At 49.2% G+C, this 25,291-nt stretch overlaps 2 protein-coding genes and 1 pseudogene across 3 annotated transcripts; 2 read left to right on the plus strand and 1 right to left on the minus strand.

The window, feature by feature from the left end:
* Positions 1-1,018: 1,018 nt before the first annotated feature.
* PTCRA (pre T cell antigen receptor alpha) lies at positions 1,019-7,421 on the plus strand. 2 transcript variants are annotated; one of them, XM_045541966.1, is made up of 4 exons: positions 1,019-1,152; positions 4,288-4,629; positions 5,510-5,554; positions 6,357-7,421. In XM_045541966.1, the coding sequence occupies exons 1-4, from the start codon at positions 1,095-1,097 to the stop codon at positions 6,689-6,691; spliced, it is 780 nt and encodes a 259-aa protein (XP_045397922.1). In that variant the 5' UTR covers positions 1,019-1,094; the 3' UTR covers positions 6,692-7,421. The 2 variants fall into 2 exon arrangements, with proteins under 2 accessions (XP_045397922.1, XP_045397923.1); XM_045541967.1 differs by having other exon boundaries at positions 4,315-4,629.
* A 1,691-nt stretch (positions 7,422-9,112) lies between these two features.
* Positions 9,113-17,476, plus strand: CNPY3 (canopy FGF signaling regulator 3). Its single transcript, XM_045541971.1, has 6 exons — positions 9,113-9,665; positions 13,361-13,484; positions 14,423-14,519; positions 16,303-16,425; positions 16,679-16,796; positions 17,157-17,476. Exons 1-6 carry the CDS (start codon positions 9,518-9,520, stop codon positions 17,378-17,380), a joined length of 834 nt encoding a protein of 277 aa, XP_045397927.1. The 5' UTR covers positions 9,113-9,517; the 3' UTR covers positions 17,381-17,476.
* Positions 17,477-23,155: 5,679 nt separating this feature from the next.
* LOC123633697 lies at positions 23,156-23,253 on the minus strand (annotated as a pseudogene).
* Positions 23,254-25,291: the final 2,038 nt, after the last annotated feature.

Here is a 25,291-nt window from a genome sequence, read left to right on the forward strand (position 1 = left end):
CCTCCCCACTAGCTGGAATTACAGGCCCATACCACCATGCCCGGCTAATTTTTGTATTTTCTGTAGAGACTGGGTCTCACTATGTTGCTCAGGCTGGTCTCAAACTCCTGGCCTCAAGCAATCCTCCCACCTCAGCCTCCCAGAGTGCTAGGATTACAAGGGTGAGCCACCGTGCCCGACCTGTCTTGCTTTTTAAATATGATACTTAAAAGAACATCTTTGTGTATAAATCTTTGTCTTATGATGACTGAACAACTTATTATTTCATTAGAATATATGCCTAGATGTGAAATTTCAGGGTCAAAATAACAGCTATGGTTATAATTTAATGGAGTCACTGAAAATGAGTTATAAAGTTTATTTTGGCCAGGGGCAGTGGCTCACACCTGTAATCCTAGCACTTTGGGAGGCTGGGTTGGGAAGATTGCTTGAGGCCAGGAGTTTGAGGTTGCAGTGAGCTATGGTGACACCACTGCATTCTAGCCCAGGCAACAGAGTGAGGCTCTGTCTCAAAAAAAAAAAAAAAAAAATTTATTTTAGAAAGAGGTTTTGTAAGAAGTTACTGGACAACTTTTTGCCTATAAGGCCAACCACAGGAAACAGTTTAAGCCCTGGCTCTGCTACCTGCCAGATGTGTGGCCTGGGGCAGGTCATTCAATGTCTCTGAGCCTCAGGTGCCATACCTGTGAAATGGAATTCACAGTGGTTGGGTGGATCAAATAAAGTGCTGTATGCCAAGCCCCTGACATGCAGCCACCTGGTGCTCTGTGTCCTGTGGATGGTAGTTGCCCTCTAGCGAGGCCAGTGACTGGGAAAAGGCTTTGCAGACTGAATTGCTATTCAGATGGGAGGGAATGTGGGCATCTGGGTCCTGGTGTGGGAGTGGCACCCTGAGCTCCCTGGCCCGTGAGAGAGCATTGGGTTTGGGGACCAGGGTGGGTGCAGGAGGGGCCTGTCACCCAGGGAAACGGCTGTGTGGTGGAGCAGCTGAGGTGCAGCTGGGCCTGTGGCCTGGGAGGCAGCCTTGTGGGTGCCTCCTCCCCCAGCCCACACCTCAGGTCTGCAGCTGGGTCCTGCCTCCTTCTGGGTGGGCCATGGCTGGGACATGGCTGCTGCTTCTCCTGGCCCTGGGGTGTCCAGCCCTGCCCACAGGTGAGCCCCCTCTTTTTATCCCTCTCTGTCCCCCTTGGTCTGCCCAAGCCCACCCCTCACTCTGGGCCTCCCTGGGTATTGATGGGATGCAGGGAGGCAGGATAAGAGCCATTTAGGGAACCCTGGGAAGGGTCTCACCAGAAGCCTACTGTGTCCCCTTCTCCTTGTACTCTACCTCCAGCCACCTTGCTCTGAGGCCCCCAAGTCCTCCTGCCCTGGAGTCCACAGTAGTGGTAGAAAAGGCAGTTCCTCTTGGAGAGGTACAGAAATAAGAGCAAACTGGATGGGTATCCACAGAAGTTGGGGGTTGGGGTAGCCAGGACTCTGTTATGTGACATGGAGGGATAGGACATGGGCAACATTGTGAGGTCCCCTCTTTCCTGCACTCAGGGTGCCTCAACAGGACTCAGGGTGTCTCAAATTCACTCCCAGTTCCCCCTTATTAGTGGGCTCAGGAAAGGTCCCAAGATCCCTTCCCAGGTATTTATCCCTAGCCCTCCAAAGAGCAAGGCTGGAGCCGAAGGACTTAAGTTTTGAGGGGAGATTTCCAGCTTCCTCTAGAAACATGTGCGTGTTTGCACGTGTGTGGTGGGAGAAGGCCGTTGACTTTTAAGTCAGGGAGTCTCCTTGACAAAGCTGGCCCCCGGTATGTTACAGATGCACCCCTGCTAGGGACATAAACCACACCCGTGTGGAACAGGGAGAGCCCATGGCTCCAGGGTGAGGAGGAACAATCCTGCGAGGCTTCATGGAGGAGGTGGAACCTGAACTCAACTTGGGGGGTGTCTCTATCTGTATAACTGAAAAGGTTCAAGAGGTTGAGGGTGCTGGAGCTCACTCCCAGCCTTCTCTACTCCTTTCATTTGCAAAGCCTTATGAATATTCATATCAATAATAGCACTAATGCTTACCTGGCAGATCATTTTACATTTATGATCTTTACTCTTCACAGCAATTTTACTGGGCTGATGTTGTTAATCCCTTTATCTTGATGAAAACATTGAGACTCAGAAAATTAAGTGAATGAGTCTGGAGTCAACCCTTGCTTGGTCATGTCCTAGACTGTGTCGCACGGCAAAATCTTAGTCATTTTTCAAGGTGAGGTGATCTATGGGATTTGGAGTCACAGAGATCTGAGTTCAAATCCTGACTGGACAACTTATCATCCATGTGTTGTTCCCAGGCTAGTTATTTGACCTCTAAGAAATTGGCCAGGCACAATGGCTCATGCCTATAGTCCTAACTACTCAGGAGGCTGAAGCAGAAGGATCACTTGAGCCTGGGAGTTTGAGGTTGCAGTGAGCTCTGCTGATGCCACTGCACTCTAGCCCAGGTGACAGAGCAAGACCTGAAAGAAGGAAAGAAAGAGAGAAAGAAGGAAAGAAAGAAAGAAGAAAGAAAGAAAGAATGAAAGAAAGAAAGAAAGAAAGAAAGAAAGAAAGAAAGAAAGAAAGAAAGAAGGAAGGAAGGAAGGAAGGAAGGAAGGAAGGAAGGAAGGAAGGAAGGAAGGAAGGAAGGAAGGAAGAAAAGAAGGAAGGAAGGAAGGAAAGAAAGAAGGGAGGGAGGGAGGGAGGGAGAAAGAATGAGGGAGGGAGGGAGAGAGGGGAAAAAAAGGAGGGCTGGGTGAGGTGGCTCATGCCTGTAATCCTAACACTGTGGGAGGCCAAGGCAGGAGGATTGCTTGAGCTCAGGAGTTCAAGAGCAGCCTGAGCAAGAGCAAAACCCCATCTCTACCAAAAATAGACAAAATTAGCCAGGCGTGGTAGCATGTGCCTGTAGTCCTAGCTACTCGGGAGGCTGAGGCAGGAGGATCTCCTGAGCCCAGAAGTTAGAGGTTGCAGTGAGCTGTGATGATGCCACTGCACTCTAACTAGGATTCTTCACCCCTACTTCCCTATAGGATTCTCTGGCACCCTTCCCTACACTCTAGGGTACTTCTTTAGCCTGGCTGCATCTAATTCATGGTGTGAATTTGTTTGTAGGTTCTAACATTGGAGATTTATTTATTATGAAAAAAACCCAAATATTCAGAAATAACATTTTGTTATATATTAAATGAATCATATTTAATGAAAAGATTGTTGAAAATCAGGACTATCCTGGAAAATATAGGACAAATGTTTGCAGTACGTGTATGACATAGTTTTTAAGATAATTAAATAATAGACCTGTACTTTGAGTGAATTGTATGGTATGTAAATTATATCTAAACAAAGCTGTTTTTAAAAAAACCACTTACAGACCTACAGAAAAGAGCTGAGAATAATACAACAAATACCCATTGCACATTCTACCTAGTGTAACAAATGCTTAACATTTGCCATATTTGAATCAGGCCTTTTTTTTTTTTTTTGAGACAGAGTCTCACTCTGTTGCCCAGGCTAGAGGGCCATGGTGTCAGCCTAGCTCACAGCAACCTCAGACTCCTAGGTTCAAGAGATCCTCCTGCCTCAGCCTCCCGAGTAGCTGGGACTACAGGCGGGTACCACAACACCCAGCTAATATTTTTATTTTTAGTAGAGACGAGGTTTCTTGGTCAGTCTGGCCTTGAATTCCTGACCTCAAGCAATCCTCCTACCTCGGCCTCCCAGAGTACTAGGATTACAGGCATGAGCCACCCTGCCTGGCCAAGGCCTTTTTTTTAAGGAAACAAAAAGTTTCAGATATATTTGAAGCCCCCTTTGATCTCATTCTGGGTCCTATTTCCTTCCCTTCCTCACTCTTCTGAGGCTGGCACAACATCATATTATAAGTGTTTGTTTATGCATTTGCCATCTTTCTTATGGGACTGAGTTCCTTGACTTACCCAGTGTTATATCCCTAGTGCCTAGCACAGAAAGCAGCTCAGATATGATAGACAAATGGACAGAAGGATAGATGAGTAGATGGATAGACTTATAGATGGAAGGTAGAAAGAACAGTTGGAGGATAGATGGTTGATGGAAGAAAGGTTGGATAAATAGATGAGTGAATGAAAGGAAGGGAGAGAGGTTAGATGAGTAAGTGCAAGTGGGGGGGATGGGTAAGTGGGTGGAAGGTAAGTAGATGGATGGTGGAAGGATAGATGTAAAGATAGAAACCTAGAACCCTAGCCTACAATGAGATGCTGGCCTGGGAGGGCACAGACTGATCTAGCACCCATAGGTGCATACTCTTTTGCAGGTGTGGGCAGCACGCCCTTCCCTTCCTTGGCCCCACCAATCAAGCTACTGGTGGATGGGAAGCAGCAGATGCTGGTGGTCTGCCTGGTCCTTGATGTTGCACCCCCCGGCCTTCACAGCCCCATCTGGTTCTCAGCTGGCAATGGCAGTGCACTGGATGCCTTCACCTACGGCCCTTCCCCAGGAACAGATGGCACCTGGACTAGCTTGGCCCAGCTCTCCCTGCCCTCTGAGGAGCTGGCAGTGTGGGAGCCCTTGGTCTGCCACACTGGGCCTGGGCGCCACAGCAGGAGCACACAGCCCCTACAGCTGTCAGGTGAGGATGGAGCCTGGGACCCTATGGGTGTTCCCTGTCCCCTTCCACACACTCTAGAACCAGGATGTGGTTCGAGGGAGGGCAGACTCCAGTCCACAAAAGCATGATGAAGAGTGTCCAAGTGCTGACCATCCAGGTGAGGTGACACCTGAGCTCAGGGCAGAGTAGCCTCAGGGCCATGAATCCTGGGATTTGCAGCTGCAATATCTGATTTAAACCCAGGCTCTGCTGCGTGACTTCTAAGAGATAATGATGCCTCCTTCCACCTGTGGTTGATGATATACACACATATATATCACCCTACATGTATACATTCTGTAAGGACCAACCACTAATTAAATAACAGATCACTATCATTTACTCTGTTTATTCTGTGCCAGGCAATTTCTCTAAACATTTTACATTTATGAGGTAGGTCATATTATTTCCCCAATTTTATAGGCACCGGGAGTTAAATAACATGTCCAAAGTCAGCTGTTATTGGCACTGACCAGATGACTTACTTCCTCTTTCTGGATTATCTCAGTTTTGTCATCTTCCAAATGGGAATGTTTGTTGAATGAATGCCCTGACTTCCAAAGAATGTTGCTAAGAGAGTCAGTTCCTATCTGAAAGTGCTGAGGCACCTCAGCCTCCCAGGGCTCAGAATAGGGGACAGTGGAGAGTGAGGGATATTTGGGTCCCTCAGAGGACTTACGGCAAATGGGCTCAGAGTTTCTGCTGCTGGCTCTTTTGCCCATTTATCCAACATGCCTTGAAAGCTGCCCTGTGCCAGGGCCCAGGCATAGCACTGGGGATGTGGGGACACAGTGGCCTGGCCCTGCCCTCCAGAGTGCATGGCCCATCCCAAAAGACTCACTCCCTTATCCTTGGCCCACAGGAGAGGCTTCTACAGCCAGGACTTGCCCCCAGGAGCCTCTCAGGGGTGAGTATTTGGGATGAGGGGTGGGGAATAAGAGCCTGGGGACCAGGACCTTGGGCCTAGAGGGTGGGGCACCCTGATGGGTCCCATGCAGGGGGTTGACATGTATCCCATGAAGAGGCTGCCTTGCTAGGTTGGGGCACTGGGTAGCCTGGACCTCAGTCTACCCTAGGACAAGATGGGGGTAGATTCTCTGATCCCAGCCTAATTCCTGGACATCAGTTGAGAAGCACAGGTGACAGCTAACAGAAGGGTCTTTTAATTTAATTTAATTTAATTTAATTTAATTTAAATCCAGTCAAAGTTAGCAATGAGGGGTTGTATACCAATTTCAGTGACACTAATGTTAATAAGTTCTGATAACCCACTACCATCAGACCAGCCCAGAAGGGTCTTTGAAGCCCTCCTTGTGCAGCCCACGCAGATGTCAGTATTAGAGCCTGTGTAGATGGGAGACCCTCTGGGGTGGTGGAAAGAGCACTGGAAGGAGAGACATGAAGTCAGTTTCCATCCAGCTCTGTTTCCTGACCAAATAGAGAATTTTGAACATCAGACGCTAATTCCTGCCTGCCTCCCACCCCTCCGCCCCTGATTGTTGGAGAATAAAATAAGATGAAGGCTAGGAGGGTACTTATTACCAGTAAGAACTGAGGTTAAAACACCAGGAAGGACTTTCCCTGGAGGAGGGAGGCGACGGGGAGAGGGCATGGCAAAGGCAGGCGACAAGGTCCCTCTCTGGGGGACATTCTTCCCTGTCTGGGGCTGGGGCCTCCTGCAAGCTCCTAACCGGCTCCTTCTGGCGCAGGGATGCCGGGCCAGGCGCTGCGGTTGGGGGCGCTGCGGGTGCTGCTCTTCAAGCTGCTGCTGTTTGACGTGCTCCTGACCTGCAGCCGCCTCCGCGCCTGCCCGCCGCCTTCTCCTCCCGCGGCGGCCGCCCGCCTGCGAGCCCTCCGTCCCCACCGGCTGCGCCCGGCCACGGTGACCGAGGGACCAGAGGCCGCCGGCTCACCCAGCCCGCTGTGGGCGCTGCAGCCCCGCGGCCGCCGCGGTGATCACACCCGTCCGGGTCTGCAGCCCCGGCGCTCAGTCTGGCGGGAGGGGACGTTCTCTACCTGCCGAGCTTGGGGCTGGTGCTCGTGATCCGCCCTCACTACACCTTCCTCAAGTCTAGGAGCATTTTTTATACTTGACCTGCCTCCTCCTGCAGACCGGAGCTTCCTGGGGGCTGGGCTCTGCCTCCCCGCAAGACTGAGGGCTTTCCAAGGAAAAAGGCTGTGTCTCTCCCACCAGACGGGGAGCCCCTCGAGGGTGGGGATCCACCCAGGTACTGGGGCATTTGAAGTGCAGAAACTGAGAACAATTAAAGAACGTAAATGTCACAAGCAAATGAAAAATATTTGAACTCACATCTGCCCTGGGAGGAGCAATTTGGCAGTTACAGGAAGCAGAAATCGAGAAGGCTGCCGTGAAGAAGAGGGCTTCCTGAGAGTGAGAACTGGGGAACTGTGTGTGGAGTGGGCTGGCAGCTGGGGAGGAAACTGCCCCATCTCTGACTCCTTCCCCCACTGCCAGGCCCTGGGCAAGGCCCTCTCTCTGTCTCCTCACCCTGGGCCCAACCTCCGTGAGAGGTCAAGGCAGGGAGCCCAGGAAGCCAGGAAGGTGGGTGCTGGGCCTGATTGTGAAGTCTTGTACGGGCTTGACAGAAGTGAACAGGGCCAGGATTCCCAGGTAACAGGATCGTTTCTCATGCCAAAAGCATGAGATGGTAATTCCAAACTTACAGGTTATTAATCAACTAAGGGTCATTATTCATTTGACAAATATTCGTTGAGCATCAATTCTAATCCAGGTACTAAAGAGTTTGGCTTTTTTTGTTTTGTTTTATTTTCTTAAAACAAGATTCTTGCACGGATAGAACATGAGGTTCCCACAGTGGACTGTAACCTGTGTGTCCCAAGCGCTGGCAGGAAATCCAACCTTTCCCCAGGGTTCCTCTCCAGTAATTATCCCAAGAATCTCTGGGTGCTCTCGTGTGAATCCAGATCTCCCCTGGGTACCACAGGACACTCTGCTGAATCAGTGGCACCACCTTAGTACCTTCCCCCAAGATGGGGGACTCAGACTTTCTCCAGCCATGTCCCTTCCCAGAAGTCAGCCCAGATGCTGAGCCCAGGCCTCCTGCCAAGCTAATTTTTGCCTCCATAACTGTCCTCTCAGAGGCCCATTTGTCCATGCCAGAAGCAGGGTTTCCCTCTTTTCCCATCATGCTCAAATTCCCCAACCGTACTCTGCCCCAGCCTCTCCATCCCCACTGTGGCTGGCTTAATGTTATTTTCCAGGAGGGCTTCTGAGCCTAGGTAAATCAAGGGCCATGGACAGGCTTTGGGCCTATCCAAGTCTTATCAAGCCTAGAGAACACGAGGGCCTCTGGAGGGTGTCCTGATCCTGTATGCTGTGGAATTCCACATGCCACAGCCCCCGCCTATCCAATATGCCTTGTTTCCAACACAGTTGTTTTGAGCAAGAAGCTAAGGTCAGAAAATAATAAGTCATGGCATAGGCCTCAGTCCTTTGAAGTCTTCATAAGATAGCATAAATGTCCAACCTCTGGGAAGGAAACATAGGTATTGGGGAACAAAGTTTTATGAGCAATTTGCAGACAACTTCCCAGAGAAGCAGCCTTGGTCTATGTGTGTCCATAGGACACTAAGCTCAGGCAGCCTGAAGCAGCTGCAAAGACCCAGAGAGTACTCCTCTTTTTTTTGAGACAGAGTCCCACTCTGTCACCCTGGTTAGAGTGCAGTGGCATGATCATAGCTCACTGAAAGCTCAAACTCCTGGGCTCAAGCAATCCTCCTGCCTCAGCCTCCTGAGTAGCTGGGACTAGAGGTGCACGCCACCATGCCCAGCTAAGGTTTTCTATTTTCAGTAGAGATGGGATCTCGCTGTTGCTCAGGCTGGTCTCAAACTCCTGCCCTCAAGTGATCCTCCTGACTCGGCCTCTCAGAGTGCTAGGAGTGCAGGCATGAGCCACTGTGCCTGGCCGAGAGTGCTCCTCTTAGTGACACAGCAGATGGGAGTCTTACTGGGTGTCTCCTGTGCCAGGCAACCTGTTGTTGCTCGGGAGGTGGAAGGGAAATACAATCGTTCATCAGCCAAGTTCCTGCCTTCTGGAAGCTCAGAATCCAAAGAAATAAATAATAGAGCAGTAAAAGGGACTTGGATTACATACTAAAAAGAAAATTGGGGCTGGGCGCAAAGCAGTTAGGAGGATCACTTTGTCATCGTACAAATAAAAACTGGGGCTTTTAGAGTAAATTATTTGTTCTAGTTCTCATTAGGACAAATCTAGGGTTACTAGGCTCTGAGAAAGCTTGAAGGCTGGGGACTGAGTTGTCCTCCTCTCACTCTAAGCGCCTACTAGAAAGACTGGCTGTAACAACAGTACAATAATAATAAAATTTAAAAACAGGTGTTCAGTAAGTGTTGCCGCGTTATGACGCCAGGAGGGAAGTGACGTTCAAGGAGGCGGAGAAGGCTTCGAAGACGGCCTTACCCCCTATCTTCCAGGAGCAGGGCCCCTAAACCCATCCCGCTCAGGCCAGACCCGGGCTTTCCCCTGGCTCCCGCTCCTCCATCCTCTCCGTTAGTGGGTGGGAAAAGATGTTGCCATAGGTCGCTGAGGCCACCATCCGTTCTCTTACTGGCCGAGGCCGAAAACAGATCGCCTTCCCATTCGCTAGAGGGCAAACCCCGAGAAAGCCCATTGGCTGCGTCTCCCGCAGCCCTTCGTCCGCTTTGAAGGCGGGCTGAGGCCGCGAGGGGAGGGGGCGGGCAAGGGGCTCGCTGTTGCCCTGGTTACGTGGAGGCACGTGTGCAGTCCCGGAAGCGCCTCGGGGAAGCTGCTCGGCGCGCGCGGCCGGAGGAAGCGCCGCCTGGTCCGCTCGGGTCGGGGCCGGCTGGGCCATGGAGTGGCTGCCTGAGCCCGCGCCCCGCTGTCTTCTGCATCTCCCCTTGCTGCTGATGCTGCTGCTACTGCCGGCGCCGGAGCTGGGCCCGAGCCAGGCCCGAGCCGAGGAGAACGACTGGGTTCGACTGCCCAGCAAATGCGAAGGTGAGGGGGCGGGGCCCGCGGGGCGTATCCTGCCCGAGGGGCGGGGCTTGCGGAGAAGCGTAGGAGGACGGAGGGTCCTGAACTCTGGAGTCTTTTCCTTCATTGAACCTGCTGTATGCTTGGCTCTGTGCTGGGCGCTGGGACACCGGGGTGGGCAAGAGATCCCGTCTCGGTACATCTGGAGTTCACAAATCCGTAGAAACGAGCGATTATAATCCAGGGTAGCAGATGCCGTGATAGGGGAGGTACTAGGCTTTGGGAGCCTGGAGTGGAGGGTAGCGAAGGCTGTGCGTGGACGGAGGCAGGGAAGGCTTCATATAGGAAGAGTAAGTAGGAGTCAGCTGGTGAAGAGAAGTGGAAAGAGAGGGCCTACTCAGAGGAAGCTACAGATGTAGTTTCCTACAGATGTAGATATAGGGCTTGCAGGCTAAGAAGCAAAGGATGAGTTTGAGGAACTGAAAAGGTCCATATGACTCATCTTGAGGCAAGAAGAACCTGAAGCTCTTCCGTTTGTGCCCTCACCGCAACCTAATCAGTGTAGTTGTCTGTTGCCCTCACTGACAGCTCCTTGAGGACAGGGACTTTGTCTCAGATAGTTAGTCCCAAAGTATCCGGTAGGCACGCAATACATGTTTTTGGAATAAATATGATTAAGTGGGGGCTATGGGTGTGTGTGGAGAAGGGGGAGGGTCTGAGGCCTCAGAGGTCACTTTGAGGGAAGAAGAGAGCCTGGGGCGACCTTGGCGAAGGAGGAAGATTTTAGGAATATGGAGTCTCAACATAGGCGTTGAAGTGAGGAACTTCAGAGAGAGAAAGGGAGCTCACCAGTGATCGAAGGGCCTACTTCTTTTTCCTCTCCTCCATTTCTCAGTTTTCTCCTCAAACTTTTACAGTCCCTCTTTCCTTCCCACCTCCCACACAGTTGGCTATGAATCCATTTCATCTGAATTCAAAGTTTACATCAGGCCAGATGTTCCCTAAACACTGGGAATTATGTGGTTGGAGACACATAATCCTTCCATTAGAGAGATTAAAAGTGAGCTGCTCCAGTGATAGGCTGACTTCACTGGTAGAGCACCCAGTTGAGTTCTAGCTGTGCTTGCTCCCTTACTTTCTCGCATAGACCGATGCTTTTCTTCAATTCATCCTCTAGTCTTAACTGATATCCTTTGGGCATTCTGCTTCCTCTTCTTTTTGTTTTCTATCTTGTTCTGATACCAAAGCACCCATACTATTTCTCTTATTATTCTCATAGCCTAAGAAGCTCACATTTTCTTTTCCTTAGGAGGCATTCACAGACTCATAGAAGCATAGAGCTGGCCAGGATCTTACAGATCATTCTAGTCTAACCTCATTTTGTAATTGATGAAGATTAATTTAAAAGAGATTTTCAGTCACAGGATGGCTTGGCAAGCTCCAACCCTTTGGCACCTCTTAATATTTATTTGTTTATATTTATTATTATTACACCTTTGTTATTAAGTGCTGACTGTGTCTGGCCCACAAAGCGTGCCTCCTGGCTCAGTAGCTGAGTGAAACAGGCCTCAGCACAGAGAAGGAGTACTTGCCCCCAAAAAAGTGTGGGTGGATGTCCATGAGGGTCTGGGGTCTGTGCCATGAGTCTCCTCCAAGTCTGGTTCTGGGTGGGATCCCCAGAGGAGGTCTTGAAGAGGTAATGTGTGGAAGAGTTGGAAAGCAAGGTTGTGGTTGATGGCTATAAGAGAGAAATGGTGTTCTAAATCTTCTCTTTCTCCCCTCCTAGAGTACTACATGTTTGAGGGCATGGGAGAAGGGGGCAAAGGAGCTAGAAAAATGATGAGCTTGCACAGTACAGGACAGAAGAGGGAAGGGAGCCCAGATGGTTCTGGATGGAGAGCCAGGGAGGTGAGATGTCCTCAATTCATTGCAGACTCTGAGATCAGCAGCTTATGACTTGGAATTTTTTTTTTTTTTTTTTTTGAGACAGAGTCTCGCCCTGTTGCCAGGGCTAGAGTGAGTGCTGTGGCATCAGCCTAGCTCACAGCAACTTCAAACTCCTGGGCTTAAGCGATCCTACTGCCTCAGCCTCCCGAGCAGCGGGGACTACAGGCATGCGCCACCATGCCCGGCTAATTTTTTCTATATATATTTTAGTTGGCCAGATAATTTCTTTCTATTTTTAGTAGAGACGGGGGTCTCACTCTTGCTCAGGCTGGTCTCGAACTCCTGACTTGGAGCGATCCACCCGCCTCGGCCTCCCAGAGTGCTAGGATTACAGGCATGAGCCGCCACGCCCGGCCTATGACTTGGAATTTTTGTGTTCCAAGTTCTCCAAGCCTTCAATTAATGTATATGTTATAAAATTTCACCAAGTGAGCCTCCGGGGCATAAATAAATACATTTCTGTGGTAAATTGGTTTTCTACCATACTCTGCTGTTAGTGTTAAAACTGCTGAAGGCATTTAGCCTGCAGACCATATTTCATTCAGAGGCATCAGAAGCTGCTTGGCTGCAAACTCAGTCTCTGTCAGCATTATTTATCAAGCATCCAAAATATATAGAGTCTCAGACTAGGGAAATACAGAAAAAAAGTCTAATACATGAGGCACACTTTGGGGACCCTTATAGTCTAGGTGGAGAGACACAGAAGATGACTGAAGGCCCTTAGGGAGAGCATGGATCCTGCAGAGGCCCAGAATGAAACCAAGAACAAGTGGGATTAGTCCAGAATAGCTTTCTGGGAGGGAGGCTTTTAATGCACAGTTGGGAGAATGGGCAGAGAAGCACCTAGAGGGCATTAAGCTAGGGCCTCAGGCACTTCATGCCCTCATTATTTGTTTACAGTTTTGTCTTCTCCCTTAAACTGAGTGTCTGGAAGGAAAGGACCTTGTTTTCATCTCTGTATCCCCAGGCTGTGCCTGACACATAGGAGTTGCTTAACAACTGTTTGAGGAAGAGTAAGAGGAAATGAGAGTGAGAGTACAGAAACAGTAGGAGCAAGGCTTCTCCGTAGGGGGCCAGAGCAAATTAACTTGGTGGGAGTAGAGAGCTGGGGTTGGAACACATATGAAATCAAGTGAGAAAACAGCCATAAAAGATGGTTTGAGGACAATAAGGGAAATTTGGATATGGACTATTAGGTGAAGTTGGAATTGTTAATTTTCTAAGTATCATGCGTGTTTTATGGTTATGTAGGAGAAGGTCCTCATCCTCAGGGGATGCATGGTGACATATTTAGGGGTGAAAGGCCATATTTGCAACTTACTTTCAAGACGGTTTAGCAAAAACAATGTATATATTGTTGAGATGTATTATTATACATTATATCTTGGAGAGAGATTGTAGCAAATCATTAACAACTATTGAATACAAGTGGAAGGTATATAGTTATTCATTGTACTCTTTCAGCTTTTCTGTGTACATGAAATATTTTAAAGTCAAATGACAGGGTTGAGAGTGATGGGGGGGGCCCGTGGTGGAAGAAACGAAGTCAGTGGGATAAGGGCCAAGAGTAGATGTGGGGCAGTGGGTCGTGGAGCCACGGTTTCACATAGTGGACTCCATTTGGTGGTCTGGTACTAACTCCTTCCTTACCTCGAGTATTGGCTCGGTCCAGCGTAGAAAAGGATGCCCCACCTGGGTCTGTTTTGCTGGGCACTTGCCTCCCATTAGACTCACGCGCACTCAGTAGACTGTGCCGTTTCTCCCTCCTCCAGTGTGTAAATATGTCGCTGTGGAGCTGAAGTCAGCTTTTGAGGAAACCGGCAAGACCAAGGAGGTGATCGGCACAGGCTATGGCATCCTGGACCAGAAGGCGTCTGGAGTCAAATACACCAAGTCGTAAGTGAACGGGGGCTCGCTGGCCTGGCCTGCTGTGTTTGTGGAGGCTTTGGCGTTTCCTCCTCCCGTCCTGCTGGGCAAACCCACTGCACGGGAGTCAGCTCCAACAGAGACCCACCTTTGCCTGCTGGTTCCTCCCCACAAACTAATTGTGTGACCTGCGTAAATCCCTTAACTTCTTGGGGCTTCAGATTTCCCATCTGTAAAAACAAGACTGTTGGGCTATATCAGTGATTCCCAGACTCTTGGATTTCTTGGACCAATGCAATTTTTAAAAATATTGGTAACGTGTGAGTACCAACTTTTTATTTTGCCAGTTATAAATATTAAAAACAAACCAAAAAAAACCCTGTCAACTGTGGTCATCCTTTCAAAATGAAATGATGTTTTACCATCAAAATTTATATATTTTGCTTTATAAAAAAATCTAAATACTCCTGGGTACAGTGGCTCCCACCTGTAATCCCAGCACTATGGGAGGCCAACTCGAGCATCACCTGAGGCCAAGAGTTTGAGACCAGCCTGGGCAATATATTGAGACCCTGTCACTACAAAAAAAAAACTTAAAAAAAATCTAAATACTAGGCAGGAGGATTGTTTGAGCCCACGAGTTTGAGGTTGCAGTGAGCTATGATCATGCCACTGCACTCTAGCCTGGGCAACAGAGCCAGACCCTGTCTCAAAAAAAAAAATAAAATTCTAAATACTGAATCATTTATCTTTATAAAAAATTCCTTCCCTTAGAGCTGTTAAAATATTGTCTCTCTGGTCTGCATTTCAGAGCCCCCAGACCAGATGCCCTATCTTCCTTCCAGCTGTGACTTACTTCTCGTTGGTGAGATGCACAGGTGTTGGGGCAACTGGGCTGGAGGGACAGACCACTAAGCCACTGGGTCTAGGAGAGGAACTCAGTTCTTCTCGTGCTGCTGTCGTGGCAGGGACTTACGGTTAATTGAAGTCACTGAGACCATTTGCAAGAGGCTCCTGGACTACAGCCTGCACAAGGAGAGGACCGGCAGCAACCGATTTGCCAAGGTTGGATTTGTGCTTGCCCTTCATCCCCTCTGCGGCCAGGCCTGCATGTGTCTGAGTGTCTGCTGGTGAGAGTGTGATGTGAAAACCATGCCCTGGGACCCTCCCTCCTTGCCTCTTCCCATTCTTTGGTTGCCGCTTGCACTCTTCCCCTCCTGAGTGGCCTGATGTTTCAGTGGCAGTGGGCACATTCATGCTGGCCTGAGCCTGTCCATGAGGATCCTGCCTTAGTCTCAGACACACGCAGAAATGCTCCAGGATGGCAACCCCATGGGGACTTGAATGGGGAGAACTCAGCAAGGTCCAGGATGTGCAGAAATGTGGGGGTTTAGGGGAGATGTCAGAAGACACATAGGGGCAGTGATTGCCCAGTCCCTCATCTAGGCCCACACGGCTCCTCCCTACATGCCTGCCAGGGTGCCTGTGTGACATAGTGCACTCACTGTGCGCACGAATGCTTCTCTCCCTGGAGAATAAGCTGCTTACAGCAAGGCCATATTTCTCTATCTCTGTGTCATCAGTGCCTGGCACATGGTAAGATAGTTACCACCTGCATTTTTCTTCTACCTGAGTTTCCTTCCAGCAGGGGAGATCAGTCATAAACCCCTAGGATACCTAAGGCTATAGTCTCAAACAGCAGAAATTCATATGAATTTTGTACTGAATAATAAATCTGTATTTGCTTTAATAAAAGGTATTTAAAATCTTTTTCCACACTCTGGGAGGCCAAAGTGGGAGGATTGCTCAAGGTCAGGAGTTCGAGACCAGCCTGAGCAAGAGCGAGACCCTGTCTCTACTAAAAATAGAAAAAAATGATCTGGACAGCTAAAAATATATAGAAAAAATTAGCCGGGCATGGTGGCACATGCCTGTAGTCCCAGCTACTCGGAAGGCTGAGGCAGAAGGACCGCTTGAGCCCAGGAGTTTGAGGTTGCTGTGAGCTAGGCTGACGCCACGGCACTCTAACCCAGGCAACAGAGTGAGACTTTGTCTCAAAAAAAAAAAAAAAAAAAAATCTTTTTCCATAGCAAAAAAAATTGGAAACAATCGAATGTCTACCAGTAGGAGAGTGGTTAAATACATTGATGTGGCCATTTGGGGGATTAGTACGCAGCTGGAAAACAAAGAATGAGGTCGTTCTTTATGAACTGAATTAAACTGATCTTCAAGGCAGAGTGTATCCAGCCACAGTGAGCCAGGAGAGTGAAGAGAAACTTACTTCCTGGAAAAGGAGTATAAATTCAAAGTGCTCGGTGGCTCACGCCTGTAATCCTAACACTCTGGGAGGCTGAGGCGGGAGGATTGCTTGAGGTCAGAAGTTCGAGACCAGCTTGAGCAAGAATGAGACCCCATCACTACTAAAAATAGAAAAAATTAGCTGGGCATGGTGGCGCGCGCCTGTAATCTCAGCTACTTAGGAGGCTGAGGCAGGAGGATCACCTGAGCCCAAGAGTTTGAGGTTGCAGTGAGCTGTGATGATGCCATTGCACTCTAGCCAGGGTGACAGAGTTGAGACCCTGTTAAAAAAAAAAAAAAAAAAAGATCAAAGGGCCTGAAGGCAACAGCAGATCTGTGTGAAAGGATGAAGTGTGGGGAGGCAGGTCAGCGTGTGTATGTGCAGGGGTTGTGGGAAACAGGCCGAAAATGGGAGAGGACGGTAAGGTCAAGGATGAGAAGCTTTAGAGGGTCATGACTTCTCAGAGCTAGGTCCTCAGACACCACTGAGAGAGGAGGGCAGGAGGTAAAGAAGTTAGCTCCACCTCCCATGTCTGGTTGCTTCTTCCAGGGCATGTCAGAGACCTTTGAGACGCTACACAACCTGGTACACAAAGGGGTCAAGGTGGTGATGGACATCCCTTATGAGCTGTGGAACGAGACTTCTGCAGAGGTGGCTGACCTCAAGAAGCAGGTACAGGCCCTTCAGCCCTTGGGGGCTATTATGCCCAATGGGGAGGGGAGACGAGTGGGGATTGGTCTGCTCTGAGGAAGGCCATCAAGGGCTGGGTGACTTTAATCAAGTCACTTCACCTCCCCGTCTTCAGTTCCCTTGGGTGAATCACAGCCGCCTGCCTATCTTGTGGAGGGTCGTGAAGCTTCGCTGAGCTCCTCTAGGAGCAAGTCGGGTGCTGGGGCTTTGCAATATGGGGTGTTGTGGTTAACAGTGTGACGTGCTGGTGGAAGAGTTTGAGGAGGTGATCGAGGACTGGTACAGGAACCACCAGGAGGAGGACCTGACGGAATTCCTCTGCGCCAACCACGTGCTCAAGGGAAAGGACACCAGTGAGTCCAAGGGTTTGGGGAAGGCAGGGCAGGGACTTCATTGTTTGTTCTCCCTCTGGCGAGTGGGTCAGAGAGGATGGAGAAGACACACAGAGGGCATGAGAGGGCATGGGAGGATCTGTGCCCTCGGGCCTGGGTGAGACGAGGTGAGGTAAGAGGCCCTGAGCCCGGGGCAGCACACGATGTGGATAAGCCAGGGGCCCCAGGGGGCCTGGCGGCCACAGTGAGCAGGAAGATAGGGATGTTGACGTCAGGCACCAGTTCCAGTTGCTGTTCCCTGCGGCGCCTTGATTGGTGCCCCTCACCCAGCAAACCAGTCCTGAGGCACCTGTGTTGAGAGTATCTCTCCTTCTCACGCAGGCTGCCTGGCAGAGCAGTGGTCCGGCAAGAAGGGAGACACAGCTGCCCTCGGAGGGAAGAAGTCCAAGAAGAAGAGCGGCAGGGCCAAGGCGTCGGGCAGCAGGAGCAGCAGCAGCAAACAAAGGAAGGAGCTGGGTGGCCTTGAGGAAGACCCGAGCCCGGAGGAGGATGAGGGCATTCAGAAGGCATCCCCCCTCACACACAGCCCCCCTGATGAGCTCTGAGCCTAATCCAGTGTCCCCTGTACCGAGACCCTTGACTTTGAAGCTGAAGCATCTGGGGCATGGTTCTAGCGGGCAAACATGGCTCTGCCACCTTCAGGTCCTCCTGCCTTGGCTGTGCCCTCTTCTGCCAAGGAAAGACACAAGCCCCAGGAAGAAATCAGAGCAGCCATGGTCAGCCCATGCCAGCCTTTACCCTCCGCCAAGCATTCCTCTCCCGACGTGGGCTTCAGGCAGGCCATGTGCTTTCTGGACTTCAAGGACTCCGGTGTGAGGCCGGGCGCGGTGGCTCATGCCTGTAATCCTAGCACTCTGGGAGGCCGAGGCGGGAGGATCGTTTGAGCTCAGGAGTTCAAGACCAACCTGAGCAAGAGTGAGACCCCATCTCTACTAAAAGAAAAATAGAAAGAAATTAGCTGGAAAACTAAAAATATATAGAAAAAATTAGCCGGGCATGGTGGCGCATGCCTGTCATCCCAGCTACTCAGGAGGCTGAGGCAGAAGGATTGCTTGAGCCCAGGAGTTTGAGGTTGCTGTGAGCTAGGCTGATGCCACAGCACTCTAGCCCGGGCAACAGAGTGAGACTATGTCTCAGGAAAAAAAAAAAAGGACTCCAGTGTGAACTCAGGATGGGCAGGGGTCAGAACTTGGCACCAGGACTGGAGTCCTTCCAGAGCCCGTGAGGAGGGCATCCTGGGCCTCCACCTGCCCTCACTGCTGCCCTCACAGGGAAGCAAGACTGCAGCACCCCACAGCTCGTCCTCCGTGCTCACCCCTCCTGTGGACACCTTGCACTCTGCCCGGCCCTCCACAGGGCTCGCAGAGTAAAAACCTTCTGGCCTTTTGGTTCCTATTTCTGAGTCTTCCTCAACCCTCAGAGGTACCCGGGCCTCACCTTCCAGCCTTTGGGGCTGAGGAGGGGGAGGCTGCTCCCATCCTCCTCTAATTGAGGCTGACGCTGCCAATTGTTGGGAACAGCAAGTGCAGGGAAGGCCCAGGGTTGTTTGGGGTGAGGCCCAGCACAGTGTGCTGACCCTGGCTCATGCTACTCCCTTGTGTCCTGGGCACCTGGCTGCCCTCCTTTCCTCCCTCTCTCCTGCCTCTCCTCTCTCCCTGAGGCCTCCCATTTGTTGTGTGAAGTGTTTACTGGGTGTCTGCCTCTTCCTGCTGCCTCCATCTGACCCTGTCTGTTGGTCTTGAACCTTGTTCTCTGATGACCACACTTGATCACTCTGCTCTTCCCAACTGTTGTGCCTGGAACCCAGAGAGGAGGACATCCCAGTCTCCCAACCTGGCTACACCCTGTTCTTCAGGGCCAGGGGAGGAATAGGGAGGCTGGCCTCTAGGGAGAGGGGTGGGAGGTTCAGGCCCCTCCCCAGGTTGTCCTGAGGGCAGGGATCAAGGCAGTTGGCAGCAATAGTGATGACAGTTGTATGTATTCACAGTACTTTAACCATTACAACACGCTGGTGAGGTGGGTGCTGGTAGCCCCATGTCATAGAAAACAGGCTCAAGTCAAGTGATGTGCCCAAGGTCCTACTAGGTTTTTTTCTTTCTTTTCTTTTCTTTCTTTCTTTTCTGTCTTGATAGGATCTTACTCTGTTGCCCAGGTTGGAATGCAGTAGCAAAGTCATAGCTCACTGTAACCTGGAATTCCTGGGCTCAAGGGATCCTCCCACCTCAGCCTCCTGAATATTTGGGACTATAGGCACGTGCTGCCACACCTGGCTACTTTTTAAGTTTTTTGTAGAGACGGGGTCTCATGTTGCCCAGGCTGTTCTTGAACTCCTGGTGTCAAGTGATCCTCTTGCCTCAGCCTCCCAGAGTGCTGGGATTACAGGCGTGAGCCACCACTCCCAGCCGTCCTACTGTTAATGAGTGGTATAGCTGGGACTTAGACTCTGGTTTCCAGATTCCAAGTCCATTGTATTTTTACTGTCCACGGCTGCCAGCACTTCTTCCCCAACACCTGGCACTGACGGTATAGTTCACATCGAACTGGTTTGTTTTCCTGGCCTGAATCCACCACCACCACCGAGACTCTTTTAAAAGGAAAATGGGAAGCAGCAGGTGCTTCTTGGAAGGAGAGAACGGCACACAGTTCCACCAGAGCTGCGCCCTCTTTGAGCACCCACACTGAGACTCCACACTTCCCTGGGCTGGGCCTGGTGGGTGGGAGTGGATCTACTGCTCAAGGCTCCCTGAGCCTAGTGCAGGGGCCCTGGGGTCCAAACTTGTGGGAGTGAGGGCCCCCCCCCATAGCCTGGGCCCAGTCTCTCTGCTCCCCCAGGTTAGGGCAGCCAAGGCCATAGAGAGTGGAGTGAAGTAAAGTGGAAACTTTTTCTCCTTTGGCTGTTGAGGTTTAGAACAGGTGCTTGGAAGATAGTGTTTTGGTCTAGCCCCCACCTCCTCAAATCCAGGACTGATGTCCCCCGTGTTAAAGGGGCTGACAGGCCTTCCTGTTCTGGACTTTGTTCTGAGCATGGCTGGGGGTTGGGGAGTGGGGAAGGGGTGGGACCCAGGACAGGGATCTGTTTTCAGATCTGGGTTCTAGGAGTCTGATTCCCCCAACCTGTCACTAACCCATAGCACTTCAGTGCCTGGCTTACCTCTGTCCCCAGAGCTTCATTGATTCTTAACATAGGAAGAGGCAAAGACCCAACCCCTTAGTGGGGTGTTGGCCCAGTGGCCCAATCCCAGGCCCAGACCTGAGGGCAGGCAGCGCTGTGACTGCTTTGCTCTTTGGCCTGTGGCTGCTGCTTGACGAGCCCACTGCCTGTTCCCGAGGGCCAGGCCGGTGCACACTCACTGGCTCTCCACGAAGCCCACCCGAGCAGGCAGCTTCTGGCCCAGCCTAGAAAAGGCAGAATACAGGATCCATCTTCCTAGGGTTTTCTTTTTCTCTCCCCACCACACATAAAAGCCTTCTTGAATTTGGGTATTGCCTCTGACTTTCCCATTCCCCTCCCTATCCACAAGGTCAGGGGACTGTCTGAGCTCAAGTTAACCTGATTTCACTGCCCCCATCAGAAACCGTTTTAGAAAAAGATTTCCCAAACTCACCTGGACATGAGAGTCACCTGGAATGCTGGTTTGCTTGTGTTTTGTTTGTTTTTTCTTTAAACTCCCATGACAGATTATGGAAGGATGTCTGGGCCCACCTCAGACCTGCTGGGTTGGGACCTAGGAAGCTGCATGCTTGACAGACATCTCTCAGGGTTCCTATGATGAGGCCAGCTGGAACCCACTTCACCTTTTAGGACAACCCCTTGGGTTGTCCTAAAAGGAGGCAGGACTTCAATAGAGTCACATTGGATCAGGGACTTGTCCTCAGAAACATGACTTTTCAGAACCCCAGAGTGGATCCATCTCTGTTGGAGATTTCCATCAACCAGAGCCACAAGAGCTGATGGACAAACCACAAGGGCAGTTTGTTCCAGTCCAATGATGAAAGAAGCACGGGCTCAGAGTGAAATCGCAGGGGTTGTCTCAGAGGAGGCTGCACTGGGGCCTCTTCATTTTAAAGGCAGCTCCTAGAAGGCAGGCTCCTTATCTCCAGGTTCCTAGCTATTATTTCCATACATCTTTGTGCAAATTAGAAAAATGTGCTCTTTACACCTTTGACTTTCATCTGTCAGAACGTTATTTTAATATATATGTTTGGTTAGAATAAGACACTTGGCTGAATACCTGCCAGAAAATTATCGTAATAAATGTACAAACCAATGAGGTTTGTTGTGAGAATGGCAGTCCCTTAAATGCGGAGTCTCGTGTTGTCCAGATGTTCCCAGCAGCCCTGCATCACTGGTAGTTCCCAAGTATGACCAAAATTCCCCTTCTTACTTTTTGTTCTTGAAAGAAAAGAAAGCCTGTTTTTCACGGCAGATATATGGTCCATGTTAAGTCTCCTGTTTCAGTGAACTCTCCTCTTCCTCCTCGGCCTACTCAATGTGAAGACAATGAGACCTGTATGATGATCCACTTCCACTTAATGAATAGCAAATATATTTTCTCTTCTCTATGATTTACTTAAAAACTTTCTTTTCTCTAACTTTATTGTGAGAATACAGTATATAATACATATAACATACAAAACGTGTTAATCGACTTTATGTTATCAGTAAGCCTTCTGGCAATAGTAAGGCTATTAGTGTTTAAGTTTTGGGGGAGTCAAAAGTTGTTATACACACATTTCTGACTTAGGGATAGGTCCCCTAACCCCCAAGTTGTTTAAGGTTCAACTGTCCTCACCAATGCTGTCTTAGTGTTTTGGATGTGATGGCATATGCTAAGTCACCTGTTTCAATGAGCAATGCTTAGCCTGTTATCAGGGCCCAAATAGGGTATAATTTTTATGTTGAAGAATAGCTCAGTGTGCAGATCTGTGTATACTGAAGATCTGAAGATAATCTTACTGGACATTAGCACTCCTTAAAACTGCTTTTAACAAAGTATGCAATGGTCGAAAAGAATCTTCTTACACATCGCTGGAATTCTCACTGGTGCACTACTTAATAGTAATGTAGCCACCATTGTTAGTGTTACAACTCACTGATATGGAGACCTATTTTACACTCACTCAACAGGAGTTTCTTAAAAGAAAGGTCAAAAACGGACCCATTGTGATAATTCTGCTAGCAGAATCCAAGCAGATAGGTGGTTTCCCACCTCTCTCTCAGTGTCCCAGTGTCAGTGTGGGGTAGATACAGTTAGCAGAGAGGAGTTTTATTCAGTACCTTGGACTAGAGTTTGGCATTTGGCATCCATCAACTGAAAAATGAATTTCTACTTCTTATGAATCAAAACAAAAACAAGCTGGGTGCAATGTTCACCTGTAGTCCCAGCTACTTGAGAGGCTGAGGTGGGAGAATCACTTGAGTGCAGAATTTCAAATCCAGCCTGGGCAACAGAGCAAGACCCTGTCTCAAAATAAAGAAATAAACAAGATTATAAGAATTAGATACAATATTCTACCTAATGAAATGTCAATGAATAACATCATGTAAAGAAGAGTTGAGGCTAGGCTTGGTAGCTCACACCTATAATCTTAAGCACTTTGAGAGGCCAAGGTGGGAGGGATCACTTGAGGCCAGGAACTTGAGACCAATCTGGGCAACATAGGGAGATTCTGTCTCTACAAAAAGTTAGAAAAATTAGCTGGGCATGGTGGCATGTGCTGGTAGTCCTAGCTATTTGGGAGACTGAGACAAGAGGATCTCTTGAGCCCAGGAGGAGTTCAAGGTTGCAATGAGCTATGATGATGCCACTCCACTCCTGCTTGGGAGACAGTGAGACCCTGTTTATTTTTTTTTTTTTTTATTTTTTATTTTTTTTGAGACAGAGTCTCACTTTGTTGCCCAGGCTAGAGTGAGTGCCGTGGCATCAGCCTAGCTCACAGCAACCTCAGACTCCTGGGCTTAAGCGATCCTACTGCCTCAGCCTCCAGAGTAGCTGGGACTACAGGCATGAGCCACCATGCCCGGCTAATTTTTTTGTATATATATTTTTAGTTGGCCAGATGATTTCTTTCTATTTTTGGTAGAGACGGGGTCTCACTCTTGCTCAGGCTGGTCTCGAACTCCTGACCTCGAGCGATCCACCCGCCTCGGCCTCCCAGAGCTAGGATTACAGGCGTGAGCCACCGCGCCCGGCCATGAGACCCTGTTTAAAAAAAAAAAAAAAAGTTTCTGGATGAGAAAGAAATCAAACAATTACTAACTTAGGAACAAAAAATCTTGTTTTTGAAATGGAAAGTACGTACATTTAGAAGTTACACTGTTTTTAATGGAATGCTTCACAAATTTGCATGTCATCCTCGAAGAGGGACCATGCTAATCTTCTCTGTATAGTTCCAATTTTTGTACTGGTCCATGGCCTGTTAGGAATTGTGCTGCACAGCAGGCGGTGAGTGGCAGACAAGTGAGTAAGCTTCATCTGTATTTACAGCCACTCCTCATTGCTCCCTTGCATCACCACCTGAGCTCCGCCTCCTGTGAGATCAGCAGCGGCATTAGATTCTCATAGGAGCAGGAACTCTACTGTAAACTGTGCATGCGAGGGATCTAGGCTGCTCTCCTTATGAGAATCTAATGCCTGATGATCTGAGGTGGAGCTGAGGTGGTGATGCTAGTGCTGGGGAGCAGCTGCAAATACAGATTATCAGCAGAGAGGTTTGACTGCACAGAGACCATAATAAATCAATTGCTTGCAGACTTATATCAAAACCCTATCAGTGAGTGGCAAGTGACAATTAAGCTGCCTCTCGTGGCAGACTTTATAGTGGCAAGCGAGTTGATGTACTTCAATTGTACAGCTGCATCTGGTGGCAGGCTTTACATCAGAATCCAACAGTTGTTTTAGTCTGAGCGTGGCCTGTCCATTATTTTATTTACCACTTCTGTCCGTGCCTCTTTCCCACACTGTGCGCTTGTCTCAGTCACAGTTTTGTTAAGCCCACAAGCTAACCCTAGCAAAAATGAGTAAAAATCAAATGTCACTGAAGAGCTTCTTTGAAAAGGGGGAAAGACCCAATGATCAAACAGCAGGAGACTCTAAGACTGCCAACAAAATGAAAGCTGCATTTAAAAGAAAATACCAAGAGTCCTACTTAAATTACAGGTTCATTGCAACAGGTGATTCACATTCTCCAAGCCCACTTTGCATAATATGTGGTGACCGGCTATCCAACAAAGCCATGAAACCTTCAAAACTGCCTTACCACATGGAGACAAAATACTCTGCATTAAAAGACAAGCCTCTGGAGTTTTTCAAAAGAAAAAAAAAGTGAACACGAAGAACAGAAACCATTATTGAAGGCCACCACTTCATCAACTGTGTCTGCACTGAGAGCATCATTCTTAGTGGCTAACCGCATTGCTGAAGCTAAGAAACCCTTTACTGTTGATGAAGAGTTGATCTTGCCTGCTGCTTAGGACATTTGCCGTGAACTTTTAGGAGAAGCTGCAGTTTAAAATGTGGCACATGTTCCTCTTTCGGCTAGCACCATAACTAGATGAATTGACAAAATAGCAGAGGATATTGAGGCACAATTGTTAGAATTAATGAGTCACTGTGGCACACAATCCAGGTTGACGAGTCCGCCAATGTAGACAAAAAGGCAAAGATGCTTGTTTTTGTGCAACATATTTTTCAGGAGGATGTCCATGAGGATGCGTTATGTGCACTTTTGTTGCCAACCAACACCGCAGCTGCAGAACTGTTCAAGTCTTTGAATGATTACATATCAGGAAAATTAAATTGGTCATTTTGTGTAGGTATGTGCACGGATGGCTGCCATGACCGGACGGCTTTCTGGTTTCACTACTCGGGTCAAGGAAGTCACTTCTGAAACGTGTGTCTACGCACTGTGTCATCCATAGAGAAATGCTGGCTAGCCGAAAAATGTCACCTGAACCAAAAAACGTTTTGCAGGATGTGATTAAAATGATCAACCACATTAAAGCACATGCCCTTAGGTCACGTCTGTTCGTGCAGCTCTGTGAGGAGATGGACGCAGAGCACACCGTCTTCTCCTATACACAGAAGTGAGGTGGCTTTCTAAAGGAAGACCACTGGCCAGAGTTTTTGAGTGATGAGAGCTGCTCTAGAGATTTCTTTTAGAAAAACAGTCACCACTGGCAGCACATTTCAGTGACACAGAGTGGTTCACAAAACTTGCTTACTTGTATGACATATTCAGTGTACTCAGTGAACTCAATCTGTCACTTCACGGGAGAATGACAACTGTGTTCAAGTCAGTAGATAAAGTGGCTGCATTCAAAGCCAAACTGGAATTATGAGGCGATGAGCGGACATTGGCGTTTTTGACATGTTTCAAACATTAGCAGAGCTTTTGAAACAGACTGAGCCAGGGCCTTCTTTCTCCCAACTGGTGCATGATCACCTATCTCAACT

This window comes from Lemur catta, chromosome 2 (assembly GCF_020740605.2).
Source record: "Lemur catta isolate mLemCat1 chromosome 2, mLemCat1.pri, whole genome shotgun sequence".
Taxonomy (NCBI): domain Eukaryota; kingdom Metazoa; phylum Chordata; class Mammalia; order Primates; family Lemuridae; genus Lemur; species Lemur catta.

Coding starts and splice junctions, on each gene's coding strand:
- PTCRA (XM_045541966.1), top strand. CDS start 1,095: ATGGCTGGGACATGGCTGCTGCTTCTCCTGGCCCTGGGGTGTCCAGCC. Junction 4,630..5,509: donor ACAGCCCCTACAGCTGTCAG/GTGAGGATGGAG, acceptor CTTGGCCCACAG/GAGAGGCTTCTACAGCCAGG. Junction 5,555..6,356: donor CCCCCAGGAGCCTCTCAGGG/GTGAGTATTTGG, acceptor CTTCTGGCGCAG/GGATGCCGGGCCAGGCGCTG.
- CNPY3 (XM_045541971.1), top strand. CDS start 9,518: ATGGAGTGGCTGCCTGAGCCCGCGCCCCGCTGTCTTCTGCATCTCCCC. Junction 9,666..13,360: donor ACTGCCCAGCAAATGCGAAG/GTGAGGGGGCGG, acceptor TCCCTCCTCCAG/TGTGTAAATATGTCGCTGTG. Junction 13,485..14,422: donor GGAGTCAAATACACCAAGTC/GTAAGTGAACGG, acceptor CTGTCGTGGCAG/GGACTTACGGTTAATTGAAG.